The sequence below is a fragment of the Protopterus annectens genome, chromosome 3.part0 (genome assembly GCF_019279795.1).
Source record: "Protopterus annectens isolate FY-2018-M chromosome 3.part0, PAN1.0, whole genome shotgun sequence".
Classification (NCBI taxonomy): domain Eukaryota; kingdom Metazoa; phylum Chordata; order Ceratodontiformes; family Protopteridae; genus Protopterus; species Protopterus annectens.
In genome coordinates, this window is record NC_056731.1 from 593,810,491 (window position 1) to 593,836,472 (window position 25,982).

Here is a 25,982-nt window from a genome sequence, read left to right on the forward strand (position 1 = left end):
AGCAACTCTACCCAACGGGCCAATACATCTTGAAACAATCACATCATAATTCAACATTCCAAATGCAAGTAAGAAGAGACTGAAAAAATAGAAGCAGGAGGTACAAATGTGACCTTTCTTCAAGAGGTCAGTATTTTTTTTATTGTGAATAAACACTACAGTACAGTATATATATATATATATATATATATATATATATATATATATATATATATATATATATATATATTTATTTATATATGTATCCATATAAAACTCTTTAGCATATATAAATTATTCCTTCCATATAGCAATTCTTTTCCATTACAGCTTTGGTACAATGTTTTATAATATTTTAAATATGTTCAGCTTCACAAATAACACAGAGTACAAAACTAGTTCAAATCGGGGATTTTACAATCTACACAGTGGTATTCACTGAAGAGGTGGAAGAAGGTTCACCTCAGTGAATGCATGTCACTAGCTAAGCTATGGAGGCATACCTAGCAGGGACATGACTAAAATATGCACCATTAACCAGTAAAACATGTTACCATTACTTCATTTACATAAAACTGCAGTCACTAGAGAGTTGCATCTGGCTTTACCATCTCTCCAGCTGAAGGCCATAGTATATTTGCCAGGAAATGCATCAGAGGACTTTTTCAGCTTTGTGAACATTTGCCTACTATCAGTACTTTGTCTGAATCACGCACTCATGCAACCCATCCTTGAGCTGCTAGAGATCATCGAAGCATTATCTGTGGCAGAGTATGGGGAGTAGGCAATCGTAAACTGTTCTGTGATGATGGAGGTATGACGTTGCAATAAACGGCCATTCCAGAAGCTGGAAGTGTCCCTTGGCCTGACTGAGTGGCTAACATGATTGGCTGTTGGTAAGACTGCTGAGGCAATCCTTGAGAACCCTGTGTCATTGGCACCTATGAAGGAAAAAGTATAGACAGTTTTAGTTTTACACAAGCCTCGTAATTTTGCATTCTTGCACTTCCTGTTGCACAATATCACTCTGATTTTGACAGTTGATACTCAAGGTAAGATGTTACACTTACTACACATTATTATAGTAATATTTCTGAGTTGATTGGGGTGCTGTCATACAATGAATGCCACTCAAGGACTTTGTTACTGCCTGTATTTTTACAGGATTTTGGTCTTGTAGGTTGTGCGACATTTCCTTACAGACACAACTGGTTGGAGACACATGACTGAATTACAATTCAGCTGCAGAGACATGTCTGCAGCAAAGTCAATGTGGGCACAACTGGAATAATGACAAACACATTTCACTACCCTCCCCAAGCACCACACAGGTTCATAGGTAGATAGCCTAGTATGAACCAACTAATGTGGTGCTTGGGGAGGGTAGTGAAATGTATGTGACTTGACTGACCTGGTTATTTCACACATGAACAATCAGGTGGAGATAAGGCACAGGTGGCGGAAGGTGTTACTAGGAAGGCCTGCTGTACATTTCACTGAACTTCTGATAGATGTCTGCAGAGAATCCCCACTCAAAGGACTTAATGTTACTTCACATAAGAGGGCCATTGTGTCTAGGACATGTTGCCTATACCACATACTAGACCATAAGTGTGATTATAGCCATGTAAAAGACTTATTTCTTACTGAGATAAACATCTACAAATTGAAGGTACATTAAGTACGAACTATATACAAACAACATTACCTATCATTTCTCTGGTACATTTATAAAGACAGTCCCTACTGGGCATTTTCTCTGCCACAGACATGCCCACCAGGGATCCTGCTGCAGGTGCTGGCCACAATGCCTGTTGTCTGTAGGGTCCTGGGAGGCTATGGACATTGCCCACTCCCCCCCCACTTGGTTATTCCAATTGTGGGCATAGTGCGGTGTGCTTCTCTGTGCCCACAGGTAAATCTGCTACAGCCATGTTTTCTCTGCACCTAAACTGGAATTCAGCTGTGTGGCCTTAATCATTGTCCCTGTAGGGAAATGTTCCATAACTTACAAGACAGAATCTGTTTTTATACCTATTAATTTCTTTTGTTTATTACCTTTTACCATAAGGATGTCCCTATATTTATCATTTTGACTTGTGATGTTTTAATCTTTAAATTGCTTAGCTGTACTTATATCTCTGTATTCACCTATATAAATCTGCAAATATTAGATTGCAAGTAAATATTACCCATCTTCAACACTGCCATATGCATGTATCACTGTTTGTGTTCTAAGGAGTATTAAAGATGCATATAAATGTTAATGTTCTCATAGAACATATGTCATGTATGTTATGGAGCTTTCCTCCTTCAGTCTCCTCTGAAAGGGGGCTTGGTCCTATTTGGATTTCCAGCAAAACAAATGTAAATAAATGTATTTTAAGCATTTCAGTGCACAGATTGATAAATAAATTACAGAAGTATACTGCTCAGTACAGTGCTTCAGTGCAATCACTTGTTTGTATTTTTGTGGGTTTTGTTTTAAGTGTGTGTGCGTGTGTTTCATAAATTGTACTGCACAGTTTGTGGGTGTTCAGGCTGTTTGACATGTGATCAGAATGTTGCATTTGTTTTCACAGTATACAGTTAATGGAAAACACTATGGCACAGTATATGTATTCCGAACTTGTTTGGCAGAGTACAAGTCCCTTTTGCCCATATGACTATTGGTTTTAACATCGTCAGCTGAGTCATGTTTTGTCTCATGCTTTCCACCAGCGATTACATGCTATCTGCTTACGTCCAGTCATGATTTAGTGTATTCTGGGGTCTGTCATCATTACAACTAAATAGTGTGCTTATGCTAGCTAGAGTTGTGCAGTGAAGTGCATAAACTTGCAAATTTTCATTAAATACAGATTTCTACATTTTTGCTCAGAATGCAAACTGTACTATGTCTATATTTCCCTGATAACCACTTTTTTAGTGTGTTCCACCTTCACTGCTGCCTAAGAAAATGTCTAAACGCTAAGTTGCTATTACTGTAATGTAACCTAAGTTTAAATGATAAATATTCTCTGGCATAGCAAGTGTATTATTGTGTATATATATCTCTCTAGTATATATCAACTTTTTTACCTTTTAGGTTCCTAGGTGTTTACTATATTGATGACCACAAGGGTTTTATAAGTCTAGCCATGCATCCCAAATCTCTGACAAGTTTTAATACCCTTGATAAGTGTAAGCCTGAGATTGAGAGATGAGACATTTATAGGTTACCTGTTTGCATTAGAGACACAGGTGCACTTGAAGTGGATTTCTTTATGTTAATATGACTTTGTTTACTCTGTTGCTCCTATGAGCCCAGATCAGAGTTGAAAAGGGTATGGCAACCAGCTTACTTATCCAGTTATCAAATTAAAATAAAATAATAAATATATCATCAGCTATTCCCAATCTGTACAGGGAAAAATCCTTGACTTTCTCCCAGGAAACATGCATTTGATTAAGGGTACAGACACTGGAGGAGTTGGTTCAATTCCTGCTGATGTCTCTCAGGTGACAGAAGGGGCATGCATACATGAGGTGTGCATGCTAGAATTCTTAGTGTACATTGGAGATAATGTAGAGATATTTGTTGTAAGTTGCACAAGGCCACTTACAGTGTTATGCCACTTGTGGAGGAATGTAACACCCTGGTACCTGCCCACTGCATACCTTCACTTGGATATGCACAATGAAAACAAATGGTCATAGCAGAAGGCGCCGTTTTTTATTTAAGGGTCATGAATTGATTCTAGGGTTTTTATCACTAGATGAACAAAGTCAATGAAAGGGTGGGGGGGGGGCAAAGAAGAAAAACGAAAAATTGAAATAATCAGTAAATAGACACATTTACTTCTAAACTACAGTATAATATTTGGTGCTAGTATTCTAAACCGGCAATGCTTCAGTGCCATATTCTGTGCTATCCCAGAATTTCTGGATTTTCCCACAGAGACTCTGCTTATACCCTATATTTTGTCTTTGTTTAGCTAATCAGATTTTCATAACCTGGAGACTTTTGGCATTTGTCCCCTATGCTTTAAATTCAGTGCCAGTTTCTTGTGAGGTGTAGTCAAATGCCTTCTACAATTCATTACTATTGCAGCTTCATGGTTCCCAATGTTAATATCAGTGATCACTTACTTATAGAACTAGATCAAGAGAGTTGGTAAGAGACTGACTAAAGAAAATCACGGCAATGTCCATCTGCAAGGCAACCATCAGTAGCACTATCACCACCATGCTCGTAAGTTTCCCACCATTTGGTCAAAGACCTGACACATCAGAATAAGAATACTTTTATTGTATCAGGTGATGTATCCATCTGCAGTCCAGGAAGTTTTCTGATAACAAACCGCAATTCAAGTTTCGATTATTGGTTCAACACTTCTTTCAACATCATTATTCCAGGTACTAATACCAATTCTTCAGCTTCTCAACACATGTTTTTATTTTGTTTGAAAATAAACTGAAAAAATATATAGCTTTGCCACTGGACAATCTTTTCTTGCATAAATGTATTAAAGCTAAGGGTCTCCCTAAAGGACTTCACATTTGGAAGTTCCAAGTGGGACAGATATTGACTCTAAACAGAGCTAGCTCAATGAATTTTTCAACTGTACAGGTTTTCAATTGATGACTATTTTGATGAGACACCATTCAGATGGTCTGGATGAATTAGCATGTGACTTTAAAACTTGAAATGAGACTATTACACAAGATTTGCTGTTTGAAAGAGGGAAATTTCAATATGATCTACTGTTCGATAAAGTCAACAAAGTTTGTAAACAGGTGAAAGAACATTAAGACTAAAAATCTTCAGAGTGACAAGTGTGAATATGAAGAAAAATGTGCATAGCCTAAGTGTCTTCTGGGAATGTTTCAACTATCCACTGTAATTCAAAGCAAGCTGAGTTCCATAATAGCATAGAAAATTCAGCTTTTTTTTGGATTTACCTCCTTGGATATACTTTGAACATTTGATCAATTGGTCAAACAATGTGCAAATACTTTCTCATCAGAGAAATTTAACATGGAATACTTTGCAGACTTTCACTTCCCACTGTCAGTGTTCATATTATCCCAGGAGAAATGGTTTAGTGAATAGAGATCAGTAGCTACAGCTTTGTAGTATTGGACAGTTACAAGACTGGAAGGTGCTGCTAACATCATTACAGATGGTAACTTTAATGTTTTTAATTTTAGCTATCAATGTCAATTCCATTCACGTGAACTTTAAGTGATATTTCTCCTTTTTGCCTTCTTTTAAAAGCAGTATAGGTAAAACAATAATTAAGATGAAGCTTTGCACCACAAGTTAAATCTTTTTTTATTTGGTATTAACATTTCAAGTGTTTTTTTACTAACAAGGACTTCATTAGGATGAATAGCTTTATCCTTCCTTTTAATTGTTTTTAGTCAACATGTTTGAGCATTTACTTGAGACAGACAGTCATCAGGAAGCTATGTTCTTCAGACTGCCACAAAAAAGTTTTTCACTCTCAATCAGGTAAAGAATGAAAGATGTTTCTAGTGGCAAGTTATTAAGACTCATGAACCTCAATAAGGGCAGGGATCTAATACTACAAAGCTGTAGCTACTGATCTCTATTCACTAAACCATTTCTCCTGGGATTATGAACTAAAATTATGAAATAAATCAAGTTCTGTCAGATTCAGTATTTTATGTGAATGTGTTTAAAAGTGTAATATAGTTTATGGAGATATTAACTGTATTTAAATGGTTTATTATTCCAAGAAGTAAATTATAACAGTTTACTTCACATCTCTTTGTCGAGAATCCCATTCCAGCCAATTTTGCCATTCCAAAAGAATGTCCTATTGTATCTACAAGAGCCTCTATTACTGAGCGACTGGCCATTTATACTGATAGAAAGTTAAAATACCTCTTCAAAAGAAATAACAAGAGGATCAGTACTGATGATAAGGATGATATAAACAATGTAGAGTTATTCTTGACACCCCTAACATCATAGTAGAGGGCTACCATAGAACCATTTCCTGTACTGATTATTTTAATTATAACACTAATAGGGCGGTTTACCTTGACCAGTGTCTATCTTGTAACGTCTTTTATGTAGGCAAAACTGAAAGACTACACAGAAATAGGATTTAAGAATACTATAATGACATCAAAAATAAAACTCAATGTTGTAAGAATTTTAATAAGTTTATTTTCTTCATTTTCGATAAAGTCACTGTCAAAGAAAATATGGTTTTATGGAAGAATTTTTTAGAATGAAATGAACTTGGAAGGCAACTTCAGCATAATGCCATGAAGCTCCCATGTATTATGGTCATATTTTTCTTTACACAGTTTTAAAGCACAGAGCTCTGACATTACAATCATATTATTAATTTTATTAACAGGAATTTTAGATTTATATTTGATCAGTTTTGCATTTTATATTTCATGTGATAGAATCTTTATTACACTGAATTTGCTTGTGTTTGTTTTCAAATCACCTGTCATGATGTTGACAGTGTCACATGTGGTTTATATGTACTACTTGCTTTTGTAGGTTTTGATAAAGTCCTAAGTATCTACAAGGGTGAAAGCACTCTAACCTAATAAACACTATCTAGGTAACATTCAGGGTAGTGCTCCTTTGGTTAATATTACAAAACAGTCTTTTAGGAAAATGGTTAACCAAATCCCAAGTGATCCCATATGCCAAAAAAGTAACTAATTCTCTTGAGCTTGACACAGCCCTTAAACATATTGATTTCACCATCACAACGCTATATAAAATTTCATTTGAGCTTATACCCTGACCTAAACTACTTGGTGTCATTGTAGTTCTAAATCAAAAATTCAACAAAACCAACACATTCATTGTGTAGTAAAGAAAATCAAATCTAAAGCCTGATATCATATTTAACAAAATCAGCACTACCGTCAACTGTTTGCACAATTCTACTCCATTGTCTGTTATATGTCCAGTCAATACTAATATTCAAAATACCCAACAATACAGACTAGAACAAATATAAAAGATAGAGAATTTTGTTGCAAATCATCCAATCAAGAAATTAAAGCCATACACACTTTTGTCGAGCATTAGTGAAAACAGACTGGCAAGAACCGAAATGTCTCAAGAACTTTTAGTTTAGTCTCTCTGAATAGTTTTAACAGATTGGCTTTTTCAGCCACATGCCTAAAATGTTTTAATTGTTTGTTTATATAAAGGTCAGGTGGTTAATTAACCAATTTTAACAGTTTCTGAAGAAGTCAGCATATATCGCTGACGAAAAGCGCTTAAGTGGATTAAAGTGGACGTTCACGTTTTTTGAACTGTGTGTTTTTGCCCTTGCTCGTTTACTTTGTTTGTTACAGTTTGTTTATTAGTTATACGTCTTTTGATATGTCCAGTCAATACTAATATTCAAAATACCCAACAATACAGACTAGAACAAATATAAAAGATAGTGAATTTTGTTGCAAATCATCCAATCAAGAAATTAAAGCCATACACACTTTTGTCGAGCATTAGTGAAAACAGACTGGCAAGAACCGAAACAAGCTCTTACACTATATCTGAACTTAAAGTAATAATGCCTGAGATTCAGAAACAGGCTTTCGGTAATATGTTCATAGGTGTGTACTAGGCTAATGGCCTTGGAACCTTACAAACCTAGCCCATAGGATTACCCTGGCATCGTGCCGCCCGACCTTACTTCCCAGTGTCTCTATCGAGTAGAGCCACTGGAGTGATCCCTGGGGTGAATTTTCTATTTCCCATCCACTCATCAAGATTTCCCTTGAAGAGGGCCAGTGAGGTGCTCTGCATGACATGTATAGGAAGTCTATTCCATAACATGAGCAGTCTCTGGGTTATGAACCTGTCCCTCCAGTACGTTCTGTTGATTGTGGTAATGAGGTTGTGGTCTCTGGAGTGTGTGGTGCAGATGGATTGGGATTTATTTAGATGTAGCATTTCTAACAGAGCTGGGTCAGACATGGCTTTGTAAATCAAACAGAGATCGCCTCTAAGTAGGCGATATGAGACAGAGAATAGTTGGAGTTTTTTGAGTCTGTCCATACAGGATAAGTGTTTATGGCCTAGGATCCTCTTTGTGAGGTACTTCTGCTGCCTTTCCAGTTGTTGCAGGTGTCGAGTGAGGTACATGCCAAATGCGGCATTGTACTCGATGACTGGCCTAATCAGGGAAGAGTAGAGGGAGACAATGACCTCTTTCTTCCTGGATGCAAAACCCTTAGTAATGAGATGTGCCACATAGAAGGACATTCTGACCACAGTAGCAGTGTGGTGATCAAAAGAGTGGTTGCTGTCAACCTGTATTCCCACATCTCTTATAACTCCTTCTGTGTTCAGTGGACTACCATTGATGTGGTAATTCATGGGAACTGGGTTTTTCCCAAAGGGGATGATGACACATTTTTGGCATTCAGCTTAAGGCCATGGTTCTGACACCAGTCACTGGTCTCAGTCAGGACTTTCTATAGGATGTCAACATCACTTGGGGAGTTAATAATGGCTTTCAACTTGAAATCGTTTGCGAACTTGGTCAGCTGGAGTGCCTTCATGTTGGCCTGGACTTCTGAAAAGTAGATACCAAACAGGAGAGATCCCTGTTGGAATCCACTCGTGACTGGTCAGCAGTCTGACTTGGAGTCAGCTACTTTCACAGTGCGGGTTCTATCTGTGAGCCAGTTTGCAACCCACCTAGTGATATAGCGGCTGATGCCTAGCGTAGTGAGTTTTTCTATGATTCCTGAGTGGGTAATGGTATCAAAGGCCTTGGCCATATCAAGGTAGGCTGTATGAACCACCTTGCCTTCATCCACAGATCTGGTGACTGACTCAAAGAAGTCAACCAAGAGGACCAGGCATGATCTACCCTTCAAAAAAACAATCTGTGTGGGATCCAGAGTTTGGAGATTCTCCATATCCTTGTTTATTAAATCCATAACAATGCGTTCCATAGCTTTGCATATCAGACTTGTCAGGCTAATGGGGCGATAGTTCCCAGGGTCTGTAGTTGCTCCTTTGTGGAGAGGGATGACTATAGCAGTGCGCCATTCGGTAGGGACAAAGCCTGAGGTGAGGCTATGACTGAACAGGGCACACAGGTGAGGTGCCACTTCACTTTGTAGTTCATGTAGAACACAGCCAGGGATATAATAGCAGTGATTTTCATCTAACTTAACATCTAGGTGCAATGAGGTTCAGAGTTTAACAATTAACTATGTGAAAACTTGCTGCTCAAGATGCAGGCAAATATTATCCTGCTCATACACAGAGCAGGGCCAGATAAGTGGGAAGAAAAATGTCAATAGTGGCCACAAAGGCAAATGAGCAAAAGAGCTTAGGGGATACAAGCCCCACAGTGTGTAAACATGCAGTAAAAAGAAAGGATATGAGAAAAACAACCTGCTACATTAAAGAGGCCTCTGTACTGCTGAAATAGAATTTTTGACCAAATGCAAGGGTGCAAATGGAAGTATTGGACAGTATGAAAATAGGGGCAGCAAGCAGAGGAAATCACACAGTAAGCTAAGGTAAGAATGTAATGGGACAGAGGAGGAGGAAGGGGAGCAACTGTTTTGTGGGAGAGGTACTCTTTTGGAGAAGGATTTAAGGGAAGGGAAAGATATAGTAATAGGCTGTGGGTAGGTAATAGGCAAGCACACACGCGCACACACACACACACACACACACACACCAGCCAGAAACAACTGACAGTAAGAGTTATGAAATATTGATGGAGGGGAAAGAGAGTGAGGTTAGAGATGCCATACAAAGAAAGGGAGGACATGGTTGATGAGGATTCAGCACAAAACAGGGGATGGCAATCATGTAAAAAGGGGCAGCTACACAGGGATGGTGGAAAGGGTGGGTATGGTCCCCTAAACTGCCGTGTTCATGTGTTCCCCAGTGGGAGTCAGGCAGTACTCAGTCCACCCTCTCCATGAGACCCTGACTGAAGTGTTGCTGATAGATCCTGGCAGGGATTGTGTTTCTACTAGGCACAACAGAAGCCATTCCAGGTGGCTGATGCAGGTATTAATCTCCTAGTCCACCAGCTCTCAACACCTCTGCCAGCTCTCTGCATGTATGAAATTCATCCCCCTCCCAGCAGAGCCATTGGAAGAAATTATTGCACTCCCAGTTACTGAATTATTCCCAGGTGCGGAAGGGAGAGATACCTCATCCTTCCCCAGGTGCAGCACCTCAAGAGGCAGCCCTGGATATTACCAGTGAGCTGCATGAACTGGCTGGTCATGCTACAAGATGGTGGAACCAAGTAACTCGTGTAAAGACCTATAAATAAAGGGATAAAAATAATAAAACATATCAAACATAACAAAATATGTTTAAGGGAAAGCATATTAAGAAAGGAAAGGGGGATATGTATTAAATCAATGTTCTCATGTAGTAGTAAGGGCGTGGTTTACCTGGTTATGTAACCTTTCCTCTGCATTTTACATTGGTAAGATGAAACGCATGTTCAGGCAAAGGATGTACCAACATATTTATGATATCAAGAAAGGGGACAACAACAATGCTTTGTGTAGACATATTAAGTTGCATCCCACACATCTATTTAACTTCTGTGTAATAGACCAGGTTAATTTGGGAGATCAGGGGGACCCTAGTCATGACTACTTACAGTTTCTTGAGTTGAAATGGCAGTTGAGAACCAATGCCACTCAGCCCTCGGGACTGAATGAAAACGTATCCATTTCGAGCATGTTAAGGCTAAGAGCTTGTTATTATTTTATGTAAGGTAATTTGTGGATTTTACATCAGTTTCCAAGTATTTTACTCATTCCACCTATACACATATACACCTCAATGTGATGAGGTTTTTAGCTTTTGTGCATTTTTATTTCTTTCTCTATTTAGTATCTCATTTTTTGTGCATAGTTGCAGTTTTGATTTTAAATGTGAAAGGACAGTTTTATCTATGCTATAATATTTATATTTCCATTGGAATTTAATATTCTCCTAAGCAGAAGGTTTATTTATCTATTTATGTGTAATGTTTTTATTGTGAAGATTTCTTTTGAATGAGTATATACATATATTTTTTATAGGGACAAATTCCTAACCCATATGAAATGTTTTGTTCCTTATATTGATGTGCATAGGTTGGGCGAATGAGTTCTTTTTGATGGCCTTTTGATTTTTTCTGGTTGGAGAATGTTTGTTTTAATTAGCTTATTTTGAACCACAATGTGGTATATAAGGACTAGGGGTTTGCGTTATTTGTTCTGATGAAGTCCAGTAACCTGAGAACCAAAGCGCTTAACATTGCATTGAATAAAGCTATTTTCTGAGTGGAACTTGGCTCTGAAGTCTTTTCCATCTTTTGGAAGTTCCTGTTATTGGTTTTGTCTTGTGGATTTAATGTTTAAGGGAAAGCATATTAAGAAAGGAAAGGGGGGAGAGAAATATGTATTAAATCAATGTATGAACTGTACTACATATTTATAACTGATGACCTCATACAAAATTTAACTACGGCATTAAAAAACTAATAAGCTGATTGGCACAATGGCTTGCTGAAATATAAAGCTGGCAAAGCTTATATGTGGTATTATAAGATACTGAAAAGTAAATATTCTGATGTTGTATTACCATTTCTGCCTATCACATTGGGTGTAGGAGTGCTGCTCTATCTAAAAGGTAAGGGGATGCTATGTGGAATCACTGACCACTTCACTGCTGTTAACTATAATTTACATTAATGCATCTGTACATGTCTATGAATGGAATGGTCACACATACCACCTGGATAACTATTCAGTCATCCACAGATTGGCATATAAATGTCAGTCCTAATACCTAAACATGCATGCAGACCGATGCATACCACACTAGGACTGACTAATATGCAGGCTGCTAGCACACAAACAATTTGTTGAAAATAAAAAAAATGCATGCCAACCAAAAAAAAAAAAAAAAAAGTAAAGCCATACACATCTCTGTGCCTGGAAAGTCCTTCTATCCTACTCCAGAATATGAGACTGTTCTCCTGTATAGCCTCCTGAGCTGTAGAGAAAAAACATTTAGAAGCATGTCAACAACCTACTATGTATCAAGAAGGAAAATTATATCTACAGACTGGACAGATACTTGCAATATATCGCAGATGCCCTTCCTCTGACCACTTCTTCCCACTGGCTCAGAAAGGTGCCTCTGCAGGTCACTGTAGTCATGCTGGTAATGCTAACCAAAGCAATGTATGCCAATTGCATTGATGGCAGCCATGGCAACACAGTGCCAGACATCCAACTTATACTTGGAACCCTCACAGCAGTCCTCAAGCAAATGCTCCTGGTAATCCCTATGCAGCAAATAAAGCATGATTTACTGCACCATCGGGCAGCCCTGCCAGACTCAGTGCCACTAGACTGCATGGCCATAGTCTAGGTCTCAGTCGGTCATCTCCTAGTCATGCCCATGTCTGACAATCTACCTGCAGACTTCCTTCAAATAACTGCTGAAGCTACAGCCTACCCAGTGTCCATTCTCATAAATAGTCAATATCAGAACACAAAGTACCTCATGCCTGGAAAATATTACTTATACTTCTGCACAAAGGGGGTAAGTCCCTTGAAATTACTAACTATCGCCCTATTGCTATCCTATCACCTTTATCAAAAATATTAGAAAGGGTAGTTCATTCCCAACTAATGCAGTACCTCCAAAAAATAACCTGCTATCCATATCCCAGCATGGCTTCAGACCTTGCCATAGCACTACTACAGCACTACTCTCCTTTACCAACACTGTCAATCACCATAGAAAGAATGGCCTATTTGTATCCTCAGTATTCCTAGACTTAGCAAAAGCCTTCAATATGGTGAACCATGGTATGCTCTTAGAAAGTCTAGCAACACTTAACATAAGCTCCTCCACCATATCATGGTTCAATAACTACCTAACAGACCATCAGCAGGCAGTTCTATGGCAAGAAAAACTGTCCCCTCTTTTATCAGTAGGCATAGGTGTTCCCCAAGGGTCCATCCTAGGACTTCTGTTATTCTCACTGTTTACTAACCAAATAGCCTCATCCACACCCTCTGCCTCAGTTGTACAATACGCAGATGATACCACCATTATATGTGCCTCCCCCACCCTACATGAACTAAAAGCCATAACCCAAACAAACTTCTCCTTAGCTGAGGAATGATTCACTAACATAAAACGTATTCTTAATCCCCCAAAAACAAGCTCATTCTCTTTAGCCCTAGTAGATCTCCTCCTATAAATAATGATTTTACCATAACTTCTAGAAACAGCATACAAATTACCCCAACTACACATACAAAACTGTTAGGCGTTGAAATTGACAATCTAAGATTTGACATTCTTATCGCCCAAACAATTAAGAAAGTCAACAAAAAGCTTGGTCTCCTCTACAGGAATAGACAGTTCATCACTAGACCTACCAAGGCCACCTTAGCAAGAACCCACCTTTTATCCATTCTCCTTTATGCCTTCCCTATCTTAACTAATCGTCGCCACAGTGAACTAAACAAACTGGAATCCTGCTACAACAAAATTGCCAGATTTGCTACTGATTCCTCTCATAGATCCCATCACTGTCTTGCCCTTTAACAACTAAATTGGCTTAAATTACCTCAACTACTCCTACTCAACCAACTCTCAATAGCACATAAACTCTACTACCACTGTGATAAGACCCCAGCACTTCAAAACTTAATTCACCCCTACACCACCACCAGAACCCTTAGATCAAGTCATCAGAACCACATAAATGTCATCACACACAAAAATGATGCGGGTAAATCTCTCTTTGCCTGCTCTATTGCTAAAACCTGGAACTCACTCCCAAGCCACCTTAACTCTACCACCTCTACTTCCCAATTTAAAAAACTTCTCAAAACCCAATACATAACTAATTGGCACTGCACATGTTACTCACCAGGCTAGATCATATCACTGTGCTGGTGCTAGGATGCTGCTAGGGATAATTAACTCCTCCCCATGTCCTGTTGCCAGTAATCTACTTAGTATCTAATGCTTGCTACCCAACTCGAGAAAAAAAAATTTGTTTTCTTTTTTCTTTTTATATATTCACTGCTCACTTACACTGGAATGTTCTTTTATACTGTAAAATATGCTGTATGTACTGCATATATGTATCCTATATGTATATTACTATTGTGTATCTTTAGATGCTGCTGTGTTTTCACTATTGAATTGTACTGTTTGCTTGGAGCTTTTCTCCCCAGGCCTCCACTGAAAATGGACCTGCATCCAGTCGGACTTTCCCGGTTAACAAATGTAAAATAAAATTAAAATGTTCTGTACTGCCAAAAGTTGTGCAACACAGGGCATCTCAGCAGATCAAACTTTGGTAGGGGTATACAAATACAGCACTGAAAGTGCTGGGAGTGTCATGGTGTCATAAAGCTGTGAGAAATGACCCAACAGGCATACATTGACATTTGGCTGCAGCTGTAAAAGATATCGTATAAGATCCCGATATGTGATGTCAATGCATGCATCCTGTACACTTCAGGTACTCATGTGGGTTTCGTGAAACTAAAAGAACATCTTACTGTGACTAGGAACTCAGCTATGACATATAAAAAGATAGATTCAGAAACAAGTATGAGCTGGGCCCTCATTTGCATAATTTTCATGACCCAGAGTCTCAAATCTAACCAACACAAAAACCCTGATAGCTGCTGATAGACTCATCACATTATGGAAGAAACAAGTAGCAACATCTTCAAACTTAGCTACAGCAGAAGGGAGTTGATTAAAAGGAAGGACGATAGCTTATTTCTGTCACAAGCATACCTCTTAACTGTCCAGATTTTTGTCTCATATTTTTGGTATGTTCCTTACAAATTTTTTTTTTTTGGCAAATGATTAGCAAATCATTGAGGATGGAAATCAGAAAATAATGACAAGCATGTAAGTTTCAGACTTTGTACCCTTCAGAAAATTCATGCCAATGGAAAACCTGTTATTCTATCAACTTTCTAAGTTTATAAGAGTAATATTTAAAAACTGTCCCTAATTTTGGGCCTTTGTGTCCCCATTATTTATGGCTTTGTCCAGATTTTTTCTCTAAGAGTTCGAGAGGTATGGTCACACAAGTGTTACCTTTCATGACTTTTAATTAGATGCTCTTCATTTGGTAGTACCTTCCTTGTAGAACACTGCTTGCAATCTGAGTTTCCTTGTAGTGGAAAATATGGAGACTTCTGAGACAGAATTGATATAATGGTTAAGGTCTTCACCTCCCATGTAGAAGGTATAGTGTTTGATCCAGATCTCCTGCAAGTATCTATCTACAGTTTGCATCACTGAGGTTCCTCCTCCCAAAAACATGCCATGTGTTTCCAGCTCAAACCTAACAAAAACTGAATAGAGTCATGGGCATCAGTACACAAACTTTAGCTGATGCATATCAGTGGAAGGGCTGCATACAGCATCCCTTTTAGGCATCAACTGTGGTGTGCAAAATCCTCCAGATAAGAGAAAGGACAGTTGTGTACACATCATAAATGTAGATGTTCGAGTGTACTCACTGTTGCAGTAATCACACTTGTGTTACCTGCCTGCAGGTAGCCCTCAGTCGATCTGAATACCAGAGTCTTGGAATTTCTGCATCGGATGCTGTCGCCTCTTCCATGACGTCAGGTCGTCAGGAGTATAAAACATGCAGCTGATGCCATTACATCAGTTTTTCTTGCCCTAGATGTCAGGAGCACCCAAAATAGGAAGCTATTACATGGTGTGGAACACCTCCAGTAAAAAGTAAATACCTCTGCCATAAAAGATGGCCATAAAGAGGATAGGTAAAAAGGACGGAGAAAGCTGGAGGGAAGGCAACTAGGACTACAACAGTGAACACACTCAAACATCTACATTTATGGTAAGTGTACACAACTGTACTATGTTCTTCGTGTTTCACTGTTGCAGTCATCACACTTGGGTTGATTCCCAAAGCTGAGGAAGGGTGGAGGCAGTCAAGAAGTATTGGGGCTGGCTAGCAGGCCTTGTAAGACTGCTGTAGCAAACCCAGCTCTGGATTTAGAAAAAATAAGTAAGGGTAATGCTTGGTGAAGGTGTGTACAGAACTCCAGGTTGCAGCTTCCAGGATGTCCATGGTGGGGACCCCCCTGAGAAATGCTGTAGAGGTTGAAGTAGCTCTAGTGGAATGAGTTCTGATCCCCAGAGGGGTAAGGTTTTCCATGGTGCTTGTAGCAAAAATGGATGCAGTGTGCTATCCATTTGGTAATGGTTTGCTTCAAAATGGCCTTGCCCTCTGCCCCTATAGCAAAGCTGACTAGTAGCTGGTCAGATTTTCTGAAAGGCTTAGTCCTGTCAAGGTAGAACCTGAGCTGTCTGTGCACATCTAAGGAGTGCAGGATCCTTTCCCCTCTATTCTGAGGATTAGGGAAAAAGGTTGGCAAATGGATGGAGTGGTATAAAGCCACACTGGATACCACCTTGGGCATAAAGGAAGGGTTAGTCCTGAGGGAAACCCTGTCAGCATGGAAAATAATGAAGGGCTCCACTGCCATTAGTGCCTGTAACTCAGACACTCTTCTTGCTGAAGTAATAGCTAGACGTAAGGCTGTTTTCCAAGAGAGGAATTTTAACTCTGCTGATGCAGCAGGTTCAAAAGGGGGAAGTGTGAGCTTTTCCAGGACAAATTTAAAGTCCCAGGCCAGGGTGGGAGCTCTTCTAGGGGGCCTTTAATTGTTAGCACCTCTCAGGAACTGCTTGATGAGAGGGTGAGAAAGGAGAGGAGGCTCAGAATTATAATGAGCTGAGATGGAAGAGGCATGAATCTTAATGGATGAGAAGGATAGGCCTCTGTGGAGCAGCTCTGCTAGGTAATCAAGGATTTGAGGTAAGTTGATTAACCAAGGTAAAAATAAACTTGTAAAAAAACGACCAAGATGTTCAGGCAGTCGGGAATTGCCACAGCAAATTCACTCACTTTTTAAATCCACGCTGAAGGAAGATAATCCAATTCCACAGCTATAATGGATATTTTATTCTTAAAAAACAAGTACAAGCATGAACAATACACGAATGACAGTTTACCCGGGTTTCGTCCGCCAAGACAAACTTCATCAGAATAAACAATGTAATTGTTACTTCACTTAAATACACAGGTCCCACCCTATTAATTGTCAAATTCAATTAAACTATTGAACTATTAACTAAGTGTAATAAAGTCTAAAAAATCACTCCAGTTCGTAGGGTGAATCACCAGCAACCAATGAATAATGAATAAACCAAGCACCGTCAAACACAGATGCCGGTGGTCAATTCTCAAATTAAAATCAGAGATTTTCTGATATCAAGGCCTCTGCCTTCAAAGGGCTCTTTATTTCTCTATTCTCCTTCTCTTTTTTTAAAGAATTGAGACTAACACCTGAGAGCCAGCACTATTCTTGTTTGGTTTCATATTAACTAAGTGTGTTGCACTAGTTACATTAAGTGATGTTACTAATAAAGCATGAATGTGACTTGTCAATAGATAGAGATACCTTAAAATAAAAAACGAACATAAAACCATACATATATATATATGAATTAAAATACAATTACATTAAATGTAACATATATTAAATAAAACATATTTTAACATATATTGAAAAAATGTATATCTATACATATATTTGATCAAATGTATAATATGTATATTGGTAACAAAACATCCTGTTTGAATAATTCATAATGTATATATATATATATATATATATATATATATATAATTTCATAAAACCCTATACAACATATCACTAAATAACAATAAATAAATGTCTCAATGATTCTTATCACTACAATAATGTAAATAAATTATTTATAATATGTACCTATATATATACAAGATCCCACCAAATATATTAATTATGGATTTTCAAATGTGTTCTGCTGGTGTTTATGCTAATCATTTTGCAAATGTATCCATATACATGCTTATCATTTATGGGTATTTTGGTGAATATTTAATATTTAATACTATATTATGATCTACCCTTAATGTAATTTTTTCTAAGAATGGGTTTGATACTACAGTATTCATTCAACCCGGGCCAATTGTAGGCATTCAACAATATCTGCCACCTTAATTCCTGTACATCTAAATCATATTTTGTGTGTCTCCCCTGTACATCATATTCTATATGTTCAATAACACAAAATTTAAACTTATGATTGGTATTTAATCGTGTATGTCTAGCTAGGGCATTCGTGGTTTTCATATGTTGAATATCTAGCAGATGTTCTTTAATCCTATTCCTAAATTTTCTGCTAGTTTTTCCTATATAAAATGCTTTGCAATGTTGACAAAGTGCAACATATATAACATTGGAAGTGTGACAATCAAAATGCCCTTTTATTTTTATATTATAAAAATTGACCACCAACTTATCATTTGTGTTATTAATGTGAGTACAGGTTGTACATCTACCACATTTGAAATTGCCTATTGGTTGTATGCCTCCGGGGATCCATTTTATTCTCAAAATGTTCTTTAAAAGATATATCTTTTTTGTACACAAACCTGAGTTGTCCTTGAAATATATGTGCCATGGTGTTGTCATTTGTCAGTAACCCCCAGTTTCTTTTAATGATATTCTTGATGATTTCAAAAGAATCATCATACACAGAAATGTATAGGGGTACCTGCTTTATGTCTTCATTATTTATATTGACTATATCATTATTAAAACCGTGGCACAATATAGCCCGATATGTTCCTGTAATTCTCTTATTCTTAACTTCCTGTTTGATTTTTTTCACACAGGAATTTGGGATAACCCCTATTAAGAAACATACTCTCCATAAATTCTAGTTCTTTAATAAACTCTCCTTCTTCACTGATCATTCTGGCCGCCCTGACCATCTGACCTTTGACAACTCCCTTTTTCTGATGGTCAGGGTGCCAGCTGTCATAGTGAAGGTAGGAGTTTGAAAAAGTCGATTTTCTATGGATATTAGATTTTAAATGTCCACTGTTCCTATTGTAGGTTAATTGCACATCCAAGTATGTTATAGTGTCATAACCAATGTGATGTGTAAATTTCAAAAATCGAACGTTGTGGTTGATATACTCAAGAAAGGTATTTAAAACCATTTCATCGTTGTCCCATACGATAAAAATATCGTCCAAATACCTCGAGTATAATTTGATGTGTTTTTGAAATGTACTTTTGAAAATATAGTTATATTCCCAATAAGTCATTATTAGATTTGCGTACATGGGGGCACATGCTGCCCCCATGGCAACCCCATCAGTTTGTTTATAGTAATTACCTTCATAAAATAAAAAATTATTGTGTAAGACAATATCCATAAGGCTAATCAATGTATTGATTTTAGTTTGATCAAATATTTTAGATTCAAAAAGTTGTTCTTCTAACCAAATCAATCCTATGTCATGTGGAATGGATGTAAAGAGATTACATACATCCACCGTAACGAATATATACCCATCATTCATCTTAAATTCATTCATCCTCCTAAGAAAATCCCAAGAATCCTTTGTTATATATGGAAATTTGGTCATACTCTGTTTGAAATAATGGTCTAAATATTGACTGATGAAGCAAGTCTTGCTTCTCTTTCCATCAACTATTGGTCTAAATTGTAAATTATTAAGACCTTTATGAATCTTGGGTATGCCAAATATTCCACTTATAACAGGATAGTCATTTTTCATGTATTCATATTCGTCTTCCAAAATTTCACCTTGCATTAACATATCCTCCAATAAAATGTCAATTCTTTGATGGGCAATATTAATTTCCTTTAAACTTATTTCAGAATAAGAATTGCCCAATAACATTGTAGTTATATATGAGATATAATCCCCTTTGTCAGTTATAACCACACCACTACCTTTGTCCGGCCTCATTATCCTGATATCCTTAGGGCCTAATATGTGGTTAAGTGTGTCTTGTTCGTCCTTAGTCATGTTGTTAGGTATGGGTTTCCGATATTGTTTGTGAAATTCCCTCATGTCCATTTCAGTCAATTTCTCAAATATTGCTATTTTGTCATTCATCGGGGGGGTTGAAAACACTGGGTTTAGTCAGTTTATTATGACATTGGTTGTACCTGCTTACATTGATATTTGAGGTAAGTTGGGCACAGCTGTGTCCTTTCCTCGAGACTGACTCCAAGAACAATATCTTTTCCACTTTTCTGAATAGGATTTCCTAGTACTAGGCCTTCTGGCCTCAAGTATGACATCCAGCACCTGTTTGCTGAGAGTTGCTGGTGGTGTATTCATGGGATAAGCCAGGCTGCAAGGTTTAGGGTTTGCAGCTGTGGATGCAAAATCTGTCCCTCCTGCTGAGACAGCAGGGAAGGTGTCTGATGTAGGTGCCAGGGTGGCACTGCTGTCAGACTGCGTAGAAGTTGGTACCAGTGCTGGTGTGGCCAGTCTGGTGCAATAAGGACAGCCCTTGGCCTGCCCTGTTTGATCTTGAGTAGTACGTTTGAGAGGAGGGGCAGAGGAGGAAAGGCATAAACAGACAGGTTTTCCCATATAAAGGATAGGGCGTCCACCTTCCAGGCTCTGCTGGAGGGTTCCTGGTGCAATATTTGTTCAATTGGTGGTTTTGGGGAGAGGCAAAAAGGTCCACCTCCGGAGTTCCCCACCTCTGGGTTAGAAGTTTGAATGAGTTGGGTTCCAGTTTCCACTCGTGAGGGTCCAGTAGATTTCTGCTTAAGTCATCTGCCAGTGAATTTTGCTTGCCTGGCAGGAAGTGAGCTTGTAGGTGCACTTGGATGCTAAAGGCTGTGTTCCACAGAGCCATAGCTGACCTGCAGAGTGGGTAAGGAGTCCCACCCTGCTTATGCACCACATAACTGCGGTGTTGTCTCTGTTTTTATCAGGAGCTGTTCTGGAAGGATAAGGTATTTGAAGACTGTCAGAGCATTCTGTGCAGCTAGCATCTCTTTTTGATTGATATGCAGGGCAATTTGTTCTGGGCTCCATTTGCCTTGAATGCATTTGCCTGCCATGTGAGCCCCCCATGCATAGTCTGATGCAGCTGTTGTCAGGGTTTGGACAGCAAGGGATTGAGTGACAGGAAGTCCCTTGTTGTGGTTGCATGCTTCTGCCCACCAAAGGAACTCTACCCTTAGACAAGGTATGATAGGAATCACTGTTTCCATGTCCTGAGAATGTTGACACCAGAGACTTAAGTACCACTGAAGTTTCCTCATATGCAGTCTTGCATATGGAATTAGCAGAATGAATGAGGCCATGAACCCTATGGCTTGCAGTATTTTCCTTGCAGATAGCTGGGATTTGTTGGCCATTAGTTTGAAATAGTTTGTCAAATGGACCTGCTTTTCTGAAGTGAGGAATGCCATCTGGGAAGTTGTGTTCAAGCTTGCTCCCAGGAATACAATTTGTTGGCTGGGCACCAGCTGCGATTTCTTTTCATTGATGGTGTATCCCAGTGAAGTTAGAAGTCTTTTTACAAATGCCAGGTGCTGAAGTAGCAATTCCTGACTGTCTGCCTGAATCAGGCATTCGTCCAAGTATGGGTAGATTTGAATATTTCTCTGCCTGCAGTATGCAATGGCTGGAGTCAGGCATTTTGTGAATACTCTGGGCACAGTAGATAAGCCAAAGGGAAGTGCAGAGAACTGATAGTGCATACAGCCTGCCCTGAAATGTAGATATTTCTTGCAAGACTCCCTTATGGGGATGTGCAGATAAGCTTATTTTAAGTCTAGGATGACTAACCAGGCATCCTTGGCTAGCATATGAAGAAGCAGTTGCAGTGTAAGCATTTTGAATTTTGGGACCACCAGAAAGGTGTTGAGGATTGATAGATCCAGGATAGGGCACCAAGAGCTCTCTTTTCTGGGCAGCAGGAACAGTCTGGAGTAGAAACCCTGTCCCCTTTGTTCTACTGGAACAGGTTGAATAGCCCTGATATGGAGAAGGGAAAGTACTTGCTTTTGAGCCTCTGCCCACTGGTTTGGAGGAAGGTCTGGCAACCCACTTGGTGTTGGCAGTGAGTGGAAGTAGAATCTGTATCCCTGGGCTACAATGTTTAGAACCTATTGGTCCTAAGTAATGGACATCCATTTTTTTGCATGAAGGGCGAGTTTTCTTCCTAGGGGCGCAAGTAATTGGGCATGGCTGGGAAGGAAAATTGGAAAGTCATTGAGAACTTTTTCCATAAGGGGGTGGCTTACCACTCCCTGGTTTTGAGGTGGAAACACTCCATTGTTTAGATCTCTGCATACCCTGGGAATGTAGTCTTGGTGGTTTGTTTCCCCTGGATTTGGACTGAGAAGGCCTGAGAGGGACTGGAAAGGACCAGTTTTTTGAAGCCAATGCCTACCGAATCTATTTGCTGCACCTGTAAGAAATCTTTGACTGTTTGCATAGATTTAGCTTTTTCTTCCATCTTTTTAAGAACTTCTTCTGCTTTTGTGCCAAGCAAATGCTCCTGATTTAATGGAGGATCTAGTAATTTTGCTTTGACATGGTCAGGCAAGACTTGTTCTTTTAGCCAAGCATGCCTTCTCAGTACAGACCCAGTAACAGCAGCCCTGCAAAATGCTTCTAAGGCAACAAACCCACATTGCAAAGTATGTTTACTAACTTGGTTTGCAGAATGCATTAACTCTTGTAAATTTTTATTTTCTGCACAATCTGGAAGTAACACCAATTTTTGTTTAATCAGTTCCATAATATGTTGCTGGTACTTCAACATGTGAAACTGGCAATTCAAAGCCCTTATGGCAAGAGTTGCAGAGGTATATACCTTCTCACCCCATCTGTCTAAAGCTCTAGAATCTCTGTCTGAAGGGGTAGGATTTTTGGCTGTAGTAGCCTTAATACCTTTAGGTCCCTGGGAAATGGTCTCTGGATCGGCAGTAGGATTCTTAAAGAGAAATTTGTGAGAATCAGGTACCCTGTAATACCTGTCAGGTTTTCTAGGAGCTGCTGGTAAGGTGTCAGGAATAAACTGGATTCCAAGAAGACATTGTCTGCAATATCCAGGACAGGAGGTATAGCTAGAGGCCTGTGCAGAGGCAAATCTAAAATTTCCCTGAGTCTCTTTTTGGACCGAGGATAGTCCTGGCATTCCCAGTGGAAATGCTCTCTTAAGGTATGCAAAGTTTCACCAAAAGAGAAATCCTCTGGAGGGGAGGCGGAAGGAATGTATTCCTCTGCAGCTGAATCCTCATAGGTAGATAAGTGTATGTCCTGGTAATCAGAAGGGTCAGAGTCATCAGACTCCTGGTCTGTAGAATCAGAAGGAAATTCAGTTCTTTGTATTTTGGCAGGGGAAGGACGGCTTCCCCTAAGTAGAGTAATAAGGTCTTCAGCCATTCTAAGCATTTGTTTCTATGGCATGGGAGGATGAGCATGCGCTTTGGACATCGGTTTCCTAGGCGTGGTGTGAACTCTGGCCCTGAGAAACTCGGTAGTTTTAGTAGGAAATGAAGTTGTTGGTTTAATATGAATATCGGTAGGTCAGAATACACCCTCAGAAGCCGGTGCCTGCACAGCGGCTCCGGACTCATCCAAGGTAGAGACATCCGCAGGTTCCATAGTCGAAGAAGCATCTCGTGCCATACCGGACTCCGAATGGGTCTCAGCAGAGGCCTGCGAGTCTGTAGAAGTTGCATCAGGGGCTGCAAAGGCACCTCGCTGAGTACTGGCGGACTGGCGACAAGCTTAACAGAAACGTCATCGGCAGTTTTTGACCTATGCGGTCTGTCTCTGTCTTTGCGTTTTTTCAGAAGATCAGTAGTCGGATGGCTTACTGAAGCCATTTTAGAATACGGAGAACAAAAGCGAAAGAATTTAGCTACAAAAATAGCCTGACGATGATCCCACTTCAGGCTTTAAACAAGGCACAAAACCGACAGCTAGGGACCATCATGGTCTGGGGCTAAACACGTGATGCAGTAAGAATGAAAATCCCCGTGAGGTATTTGCTTTCCACAGGAAAGACAATTGTTAATTTTTTCTGACATCAGTTAAAGTACGAAAAAAAAATTCCCCAATGGGGTACTTAGATTTACAAGACTTCAGTTCTGAAACTCGAAAAAAATGAAAATTTCAGGTAGTGGCGGACCGGCACTTGCAAACTGCTTCTGCTTCGGGCTCCTTCTCAGCAAGAAAGATTGATGTAGTGGCATCAGCTGCATGCTTTATACCCCTGACGACCTGACATCATGGAAGAGGCGACAGCATCCAACACAGAAATCATAAGACTCTGGTATTCGGGCTGAATGAGGGCTACCTGCAGGGAGATAACTCAAGTGTGATGGCTGCAACAGTGAAACACAAAGAACATCAGACTGTGCCATGTAAGGGCTAGCCACTTGATGGGGTGAAACAAAACTGTCTCTAGGTGACTGGTCACGTTGAGTAACAGCACCAAAAATGGGCTGCTGTAAGAAGTGCAAGCCAAGCAGGTGTATTAATCAGAAAGTGGTTACTCAGGGTCAAACTACTAGAAGTGGCGGATTCAACCTTAAAGGTGTGACACAGTGGTGTTTGTAACTATTCTTACTGTCAAAATTCAAATATAGCAAGATTATGCAGATGTAATAATAGAGGTACTTCTTGCATACTTTACAGTCACTCTGTCATTTCCATTTGTATACATTAGAGAAGATATGAGAGGAGAATTTTCATGGTCTGGGAACTTAACATTGAAGCACTCTCACAAGTGAAATAACCTTTAAGTGAGATGACTGCTAAGGTATTGTACATATTGTAAATTGCTGTAGAGTTGTTTGGTAAAATTACTTGTTGGGTACCCCGAGAGCAGAACATGTCTGTTGTCTACATCTTTACCTTAAGGGTTCATTGGGGCACTATGGTAAATGTGGTATTATTACATTTTTTAAACCAAATTGCAGGTTTGTGAGAATATATATATATATAAAGGTTTCTATCATATAATTGACATTCTGAAATGTTGAACTTCACCAGATTGTGGCAACATGGTCAATGTCTCAGACTGTCAATGATCTGGTAGTGCCATAAGACGGTTTTAAATGGAATCAGGGAATTTGCCTTTTTCTCTACTGTAGGGAAATGGGTGTAAAACAGAATGAAATTTTGCTGCAGGCCTTCCATCTCCACAGCTACTAGATGTTCAGCTAGTAGACATCTGATCAGTCCTAAAGTGGCTATGCCTGGAAATTTTGTCAGTGTTCAGGACAGGCAGTACCAGCAGGCCAGACTATGGGTCAGCAAAATGAGTGAGATTCCCAACAGTGTGCTCCCTGCCTAGCTCTGGAGGATAGGGTGGCAGAAGGCAGTCTGTTCCATGAATCACCACTCACTGAGAAAGAAGAGTTCCTTTCTCTTCTGCCTGGGAGATCAGATGATTTCAGGTGGGGTATTGCACCTTGGTGCTAAACTGTAGCATGCTCACATCACCTTGGTGCTAAAGTGCAGCATGCTCACACCACTTTGGTGCTAAACTGTAGCATGCTCACATCACTGCTATCGGGGATGCCCCCAGGTGTGCATCAGTAGTGCTGTGGTGAAAGTATACTGTCTTACTGTGTAGTACAGTGCATACGGCTAAAAGCAAATGTCCTTTGCTGTGCAGAAACATCAGGGCTTCAAACAACAAAAGCAGATGCACAAGGTAAGGTCCATCTTTGCATGGTCTACCACTAAATGTTGTTCTTGTACTTTCTTCAATGGAAGTAAAGTAATGGTGATGAGTCATACTTGATGTGGGTATTTTCATTTGGCATCTTCACAGGTGAAGTATTATCCAGCTCTTCCACTGTTGCTATATCACTGACTGATGTCAGAGCAGTCTGACTCTGGCAATGATGGCAGTAAACAGTATGGTGTCTGTTTTTACACACAGGAATATGGAATGCAGATCCTCTACCCAGCTAAGGCCTCTGTGCCTGTGAAACCCATACCAGATCAACACTTTGACGATGTAGGACAGATTGCACTGGCAGATCTAGCCAGGAAGGTAAGTGTCCCTCTGTAGAACAG

General features: G+C 39.3%; 1 protein-coding gene across 13 annotated transcripts in view; it reads right to left on the reverse strand.

Moving 5' to 3' along the window:
* Nucleotides 1–228: 228 nt before the first annotated feature.
* The window catches only part of ARPP21 (cAMP regulated phosphoprotein 21), a 1,402,215-nt gene continuing 1,376,461 nt past the window's right edge, over nucleotides 229–25,982 (reverse strand). For all 13 annotated transcript variants that reach the window (XM_044065000.1, XM_044064996.1, XM_044064997.1 and 10 more), the window contains one exon: nucleotides 229–920. In XM_044065000.1, the coding sequence (XP_043920935.1) occupies nucleotides 726–920 (195 nt within the window). In that variant the 3' untranslated portion in view covers nucleotides 229–725. The remainder of the gene's footprint in view (nucleotides 921–25,982) is intronic.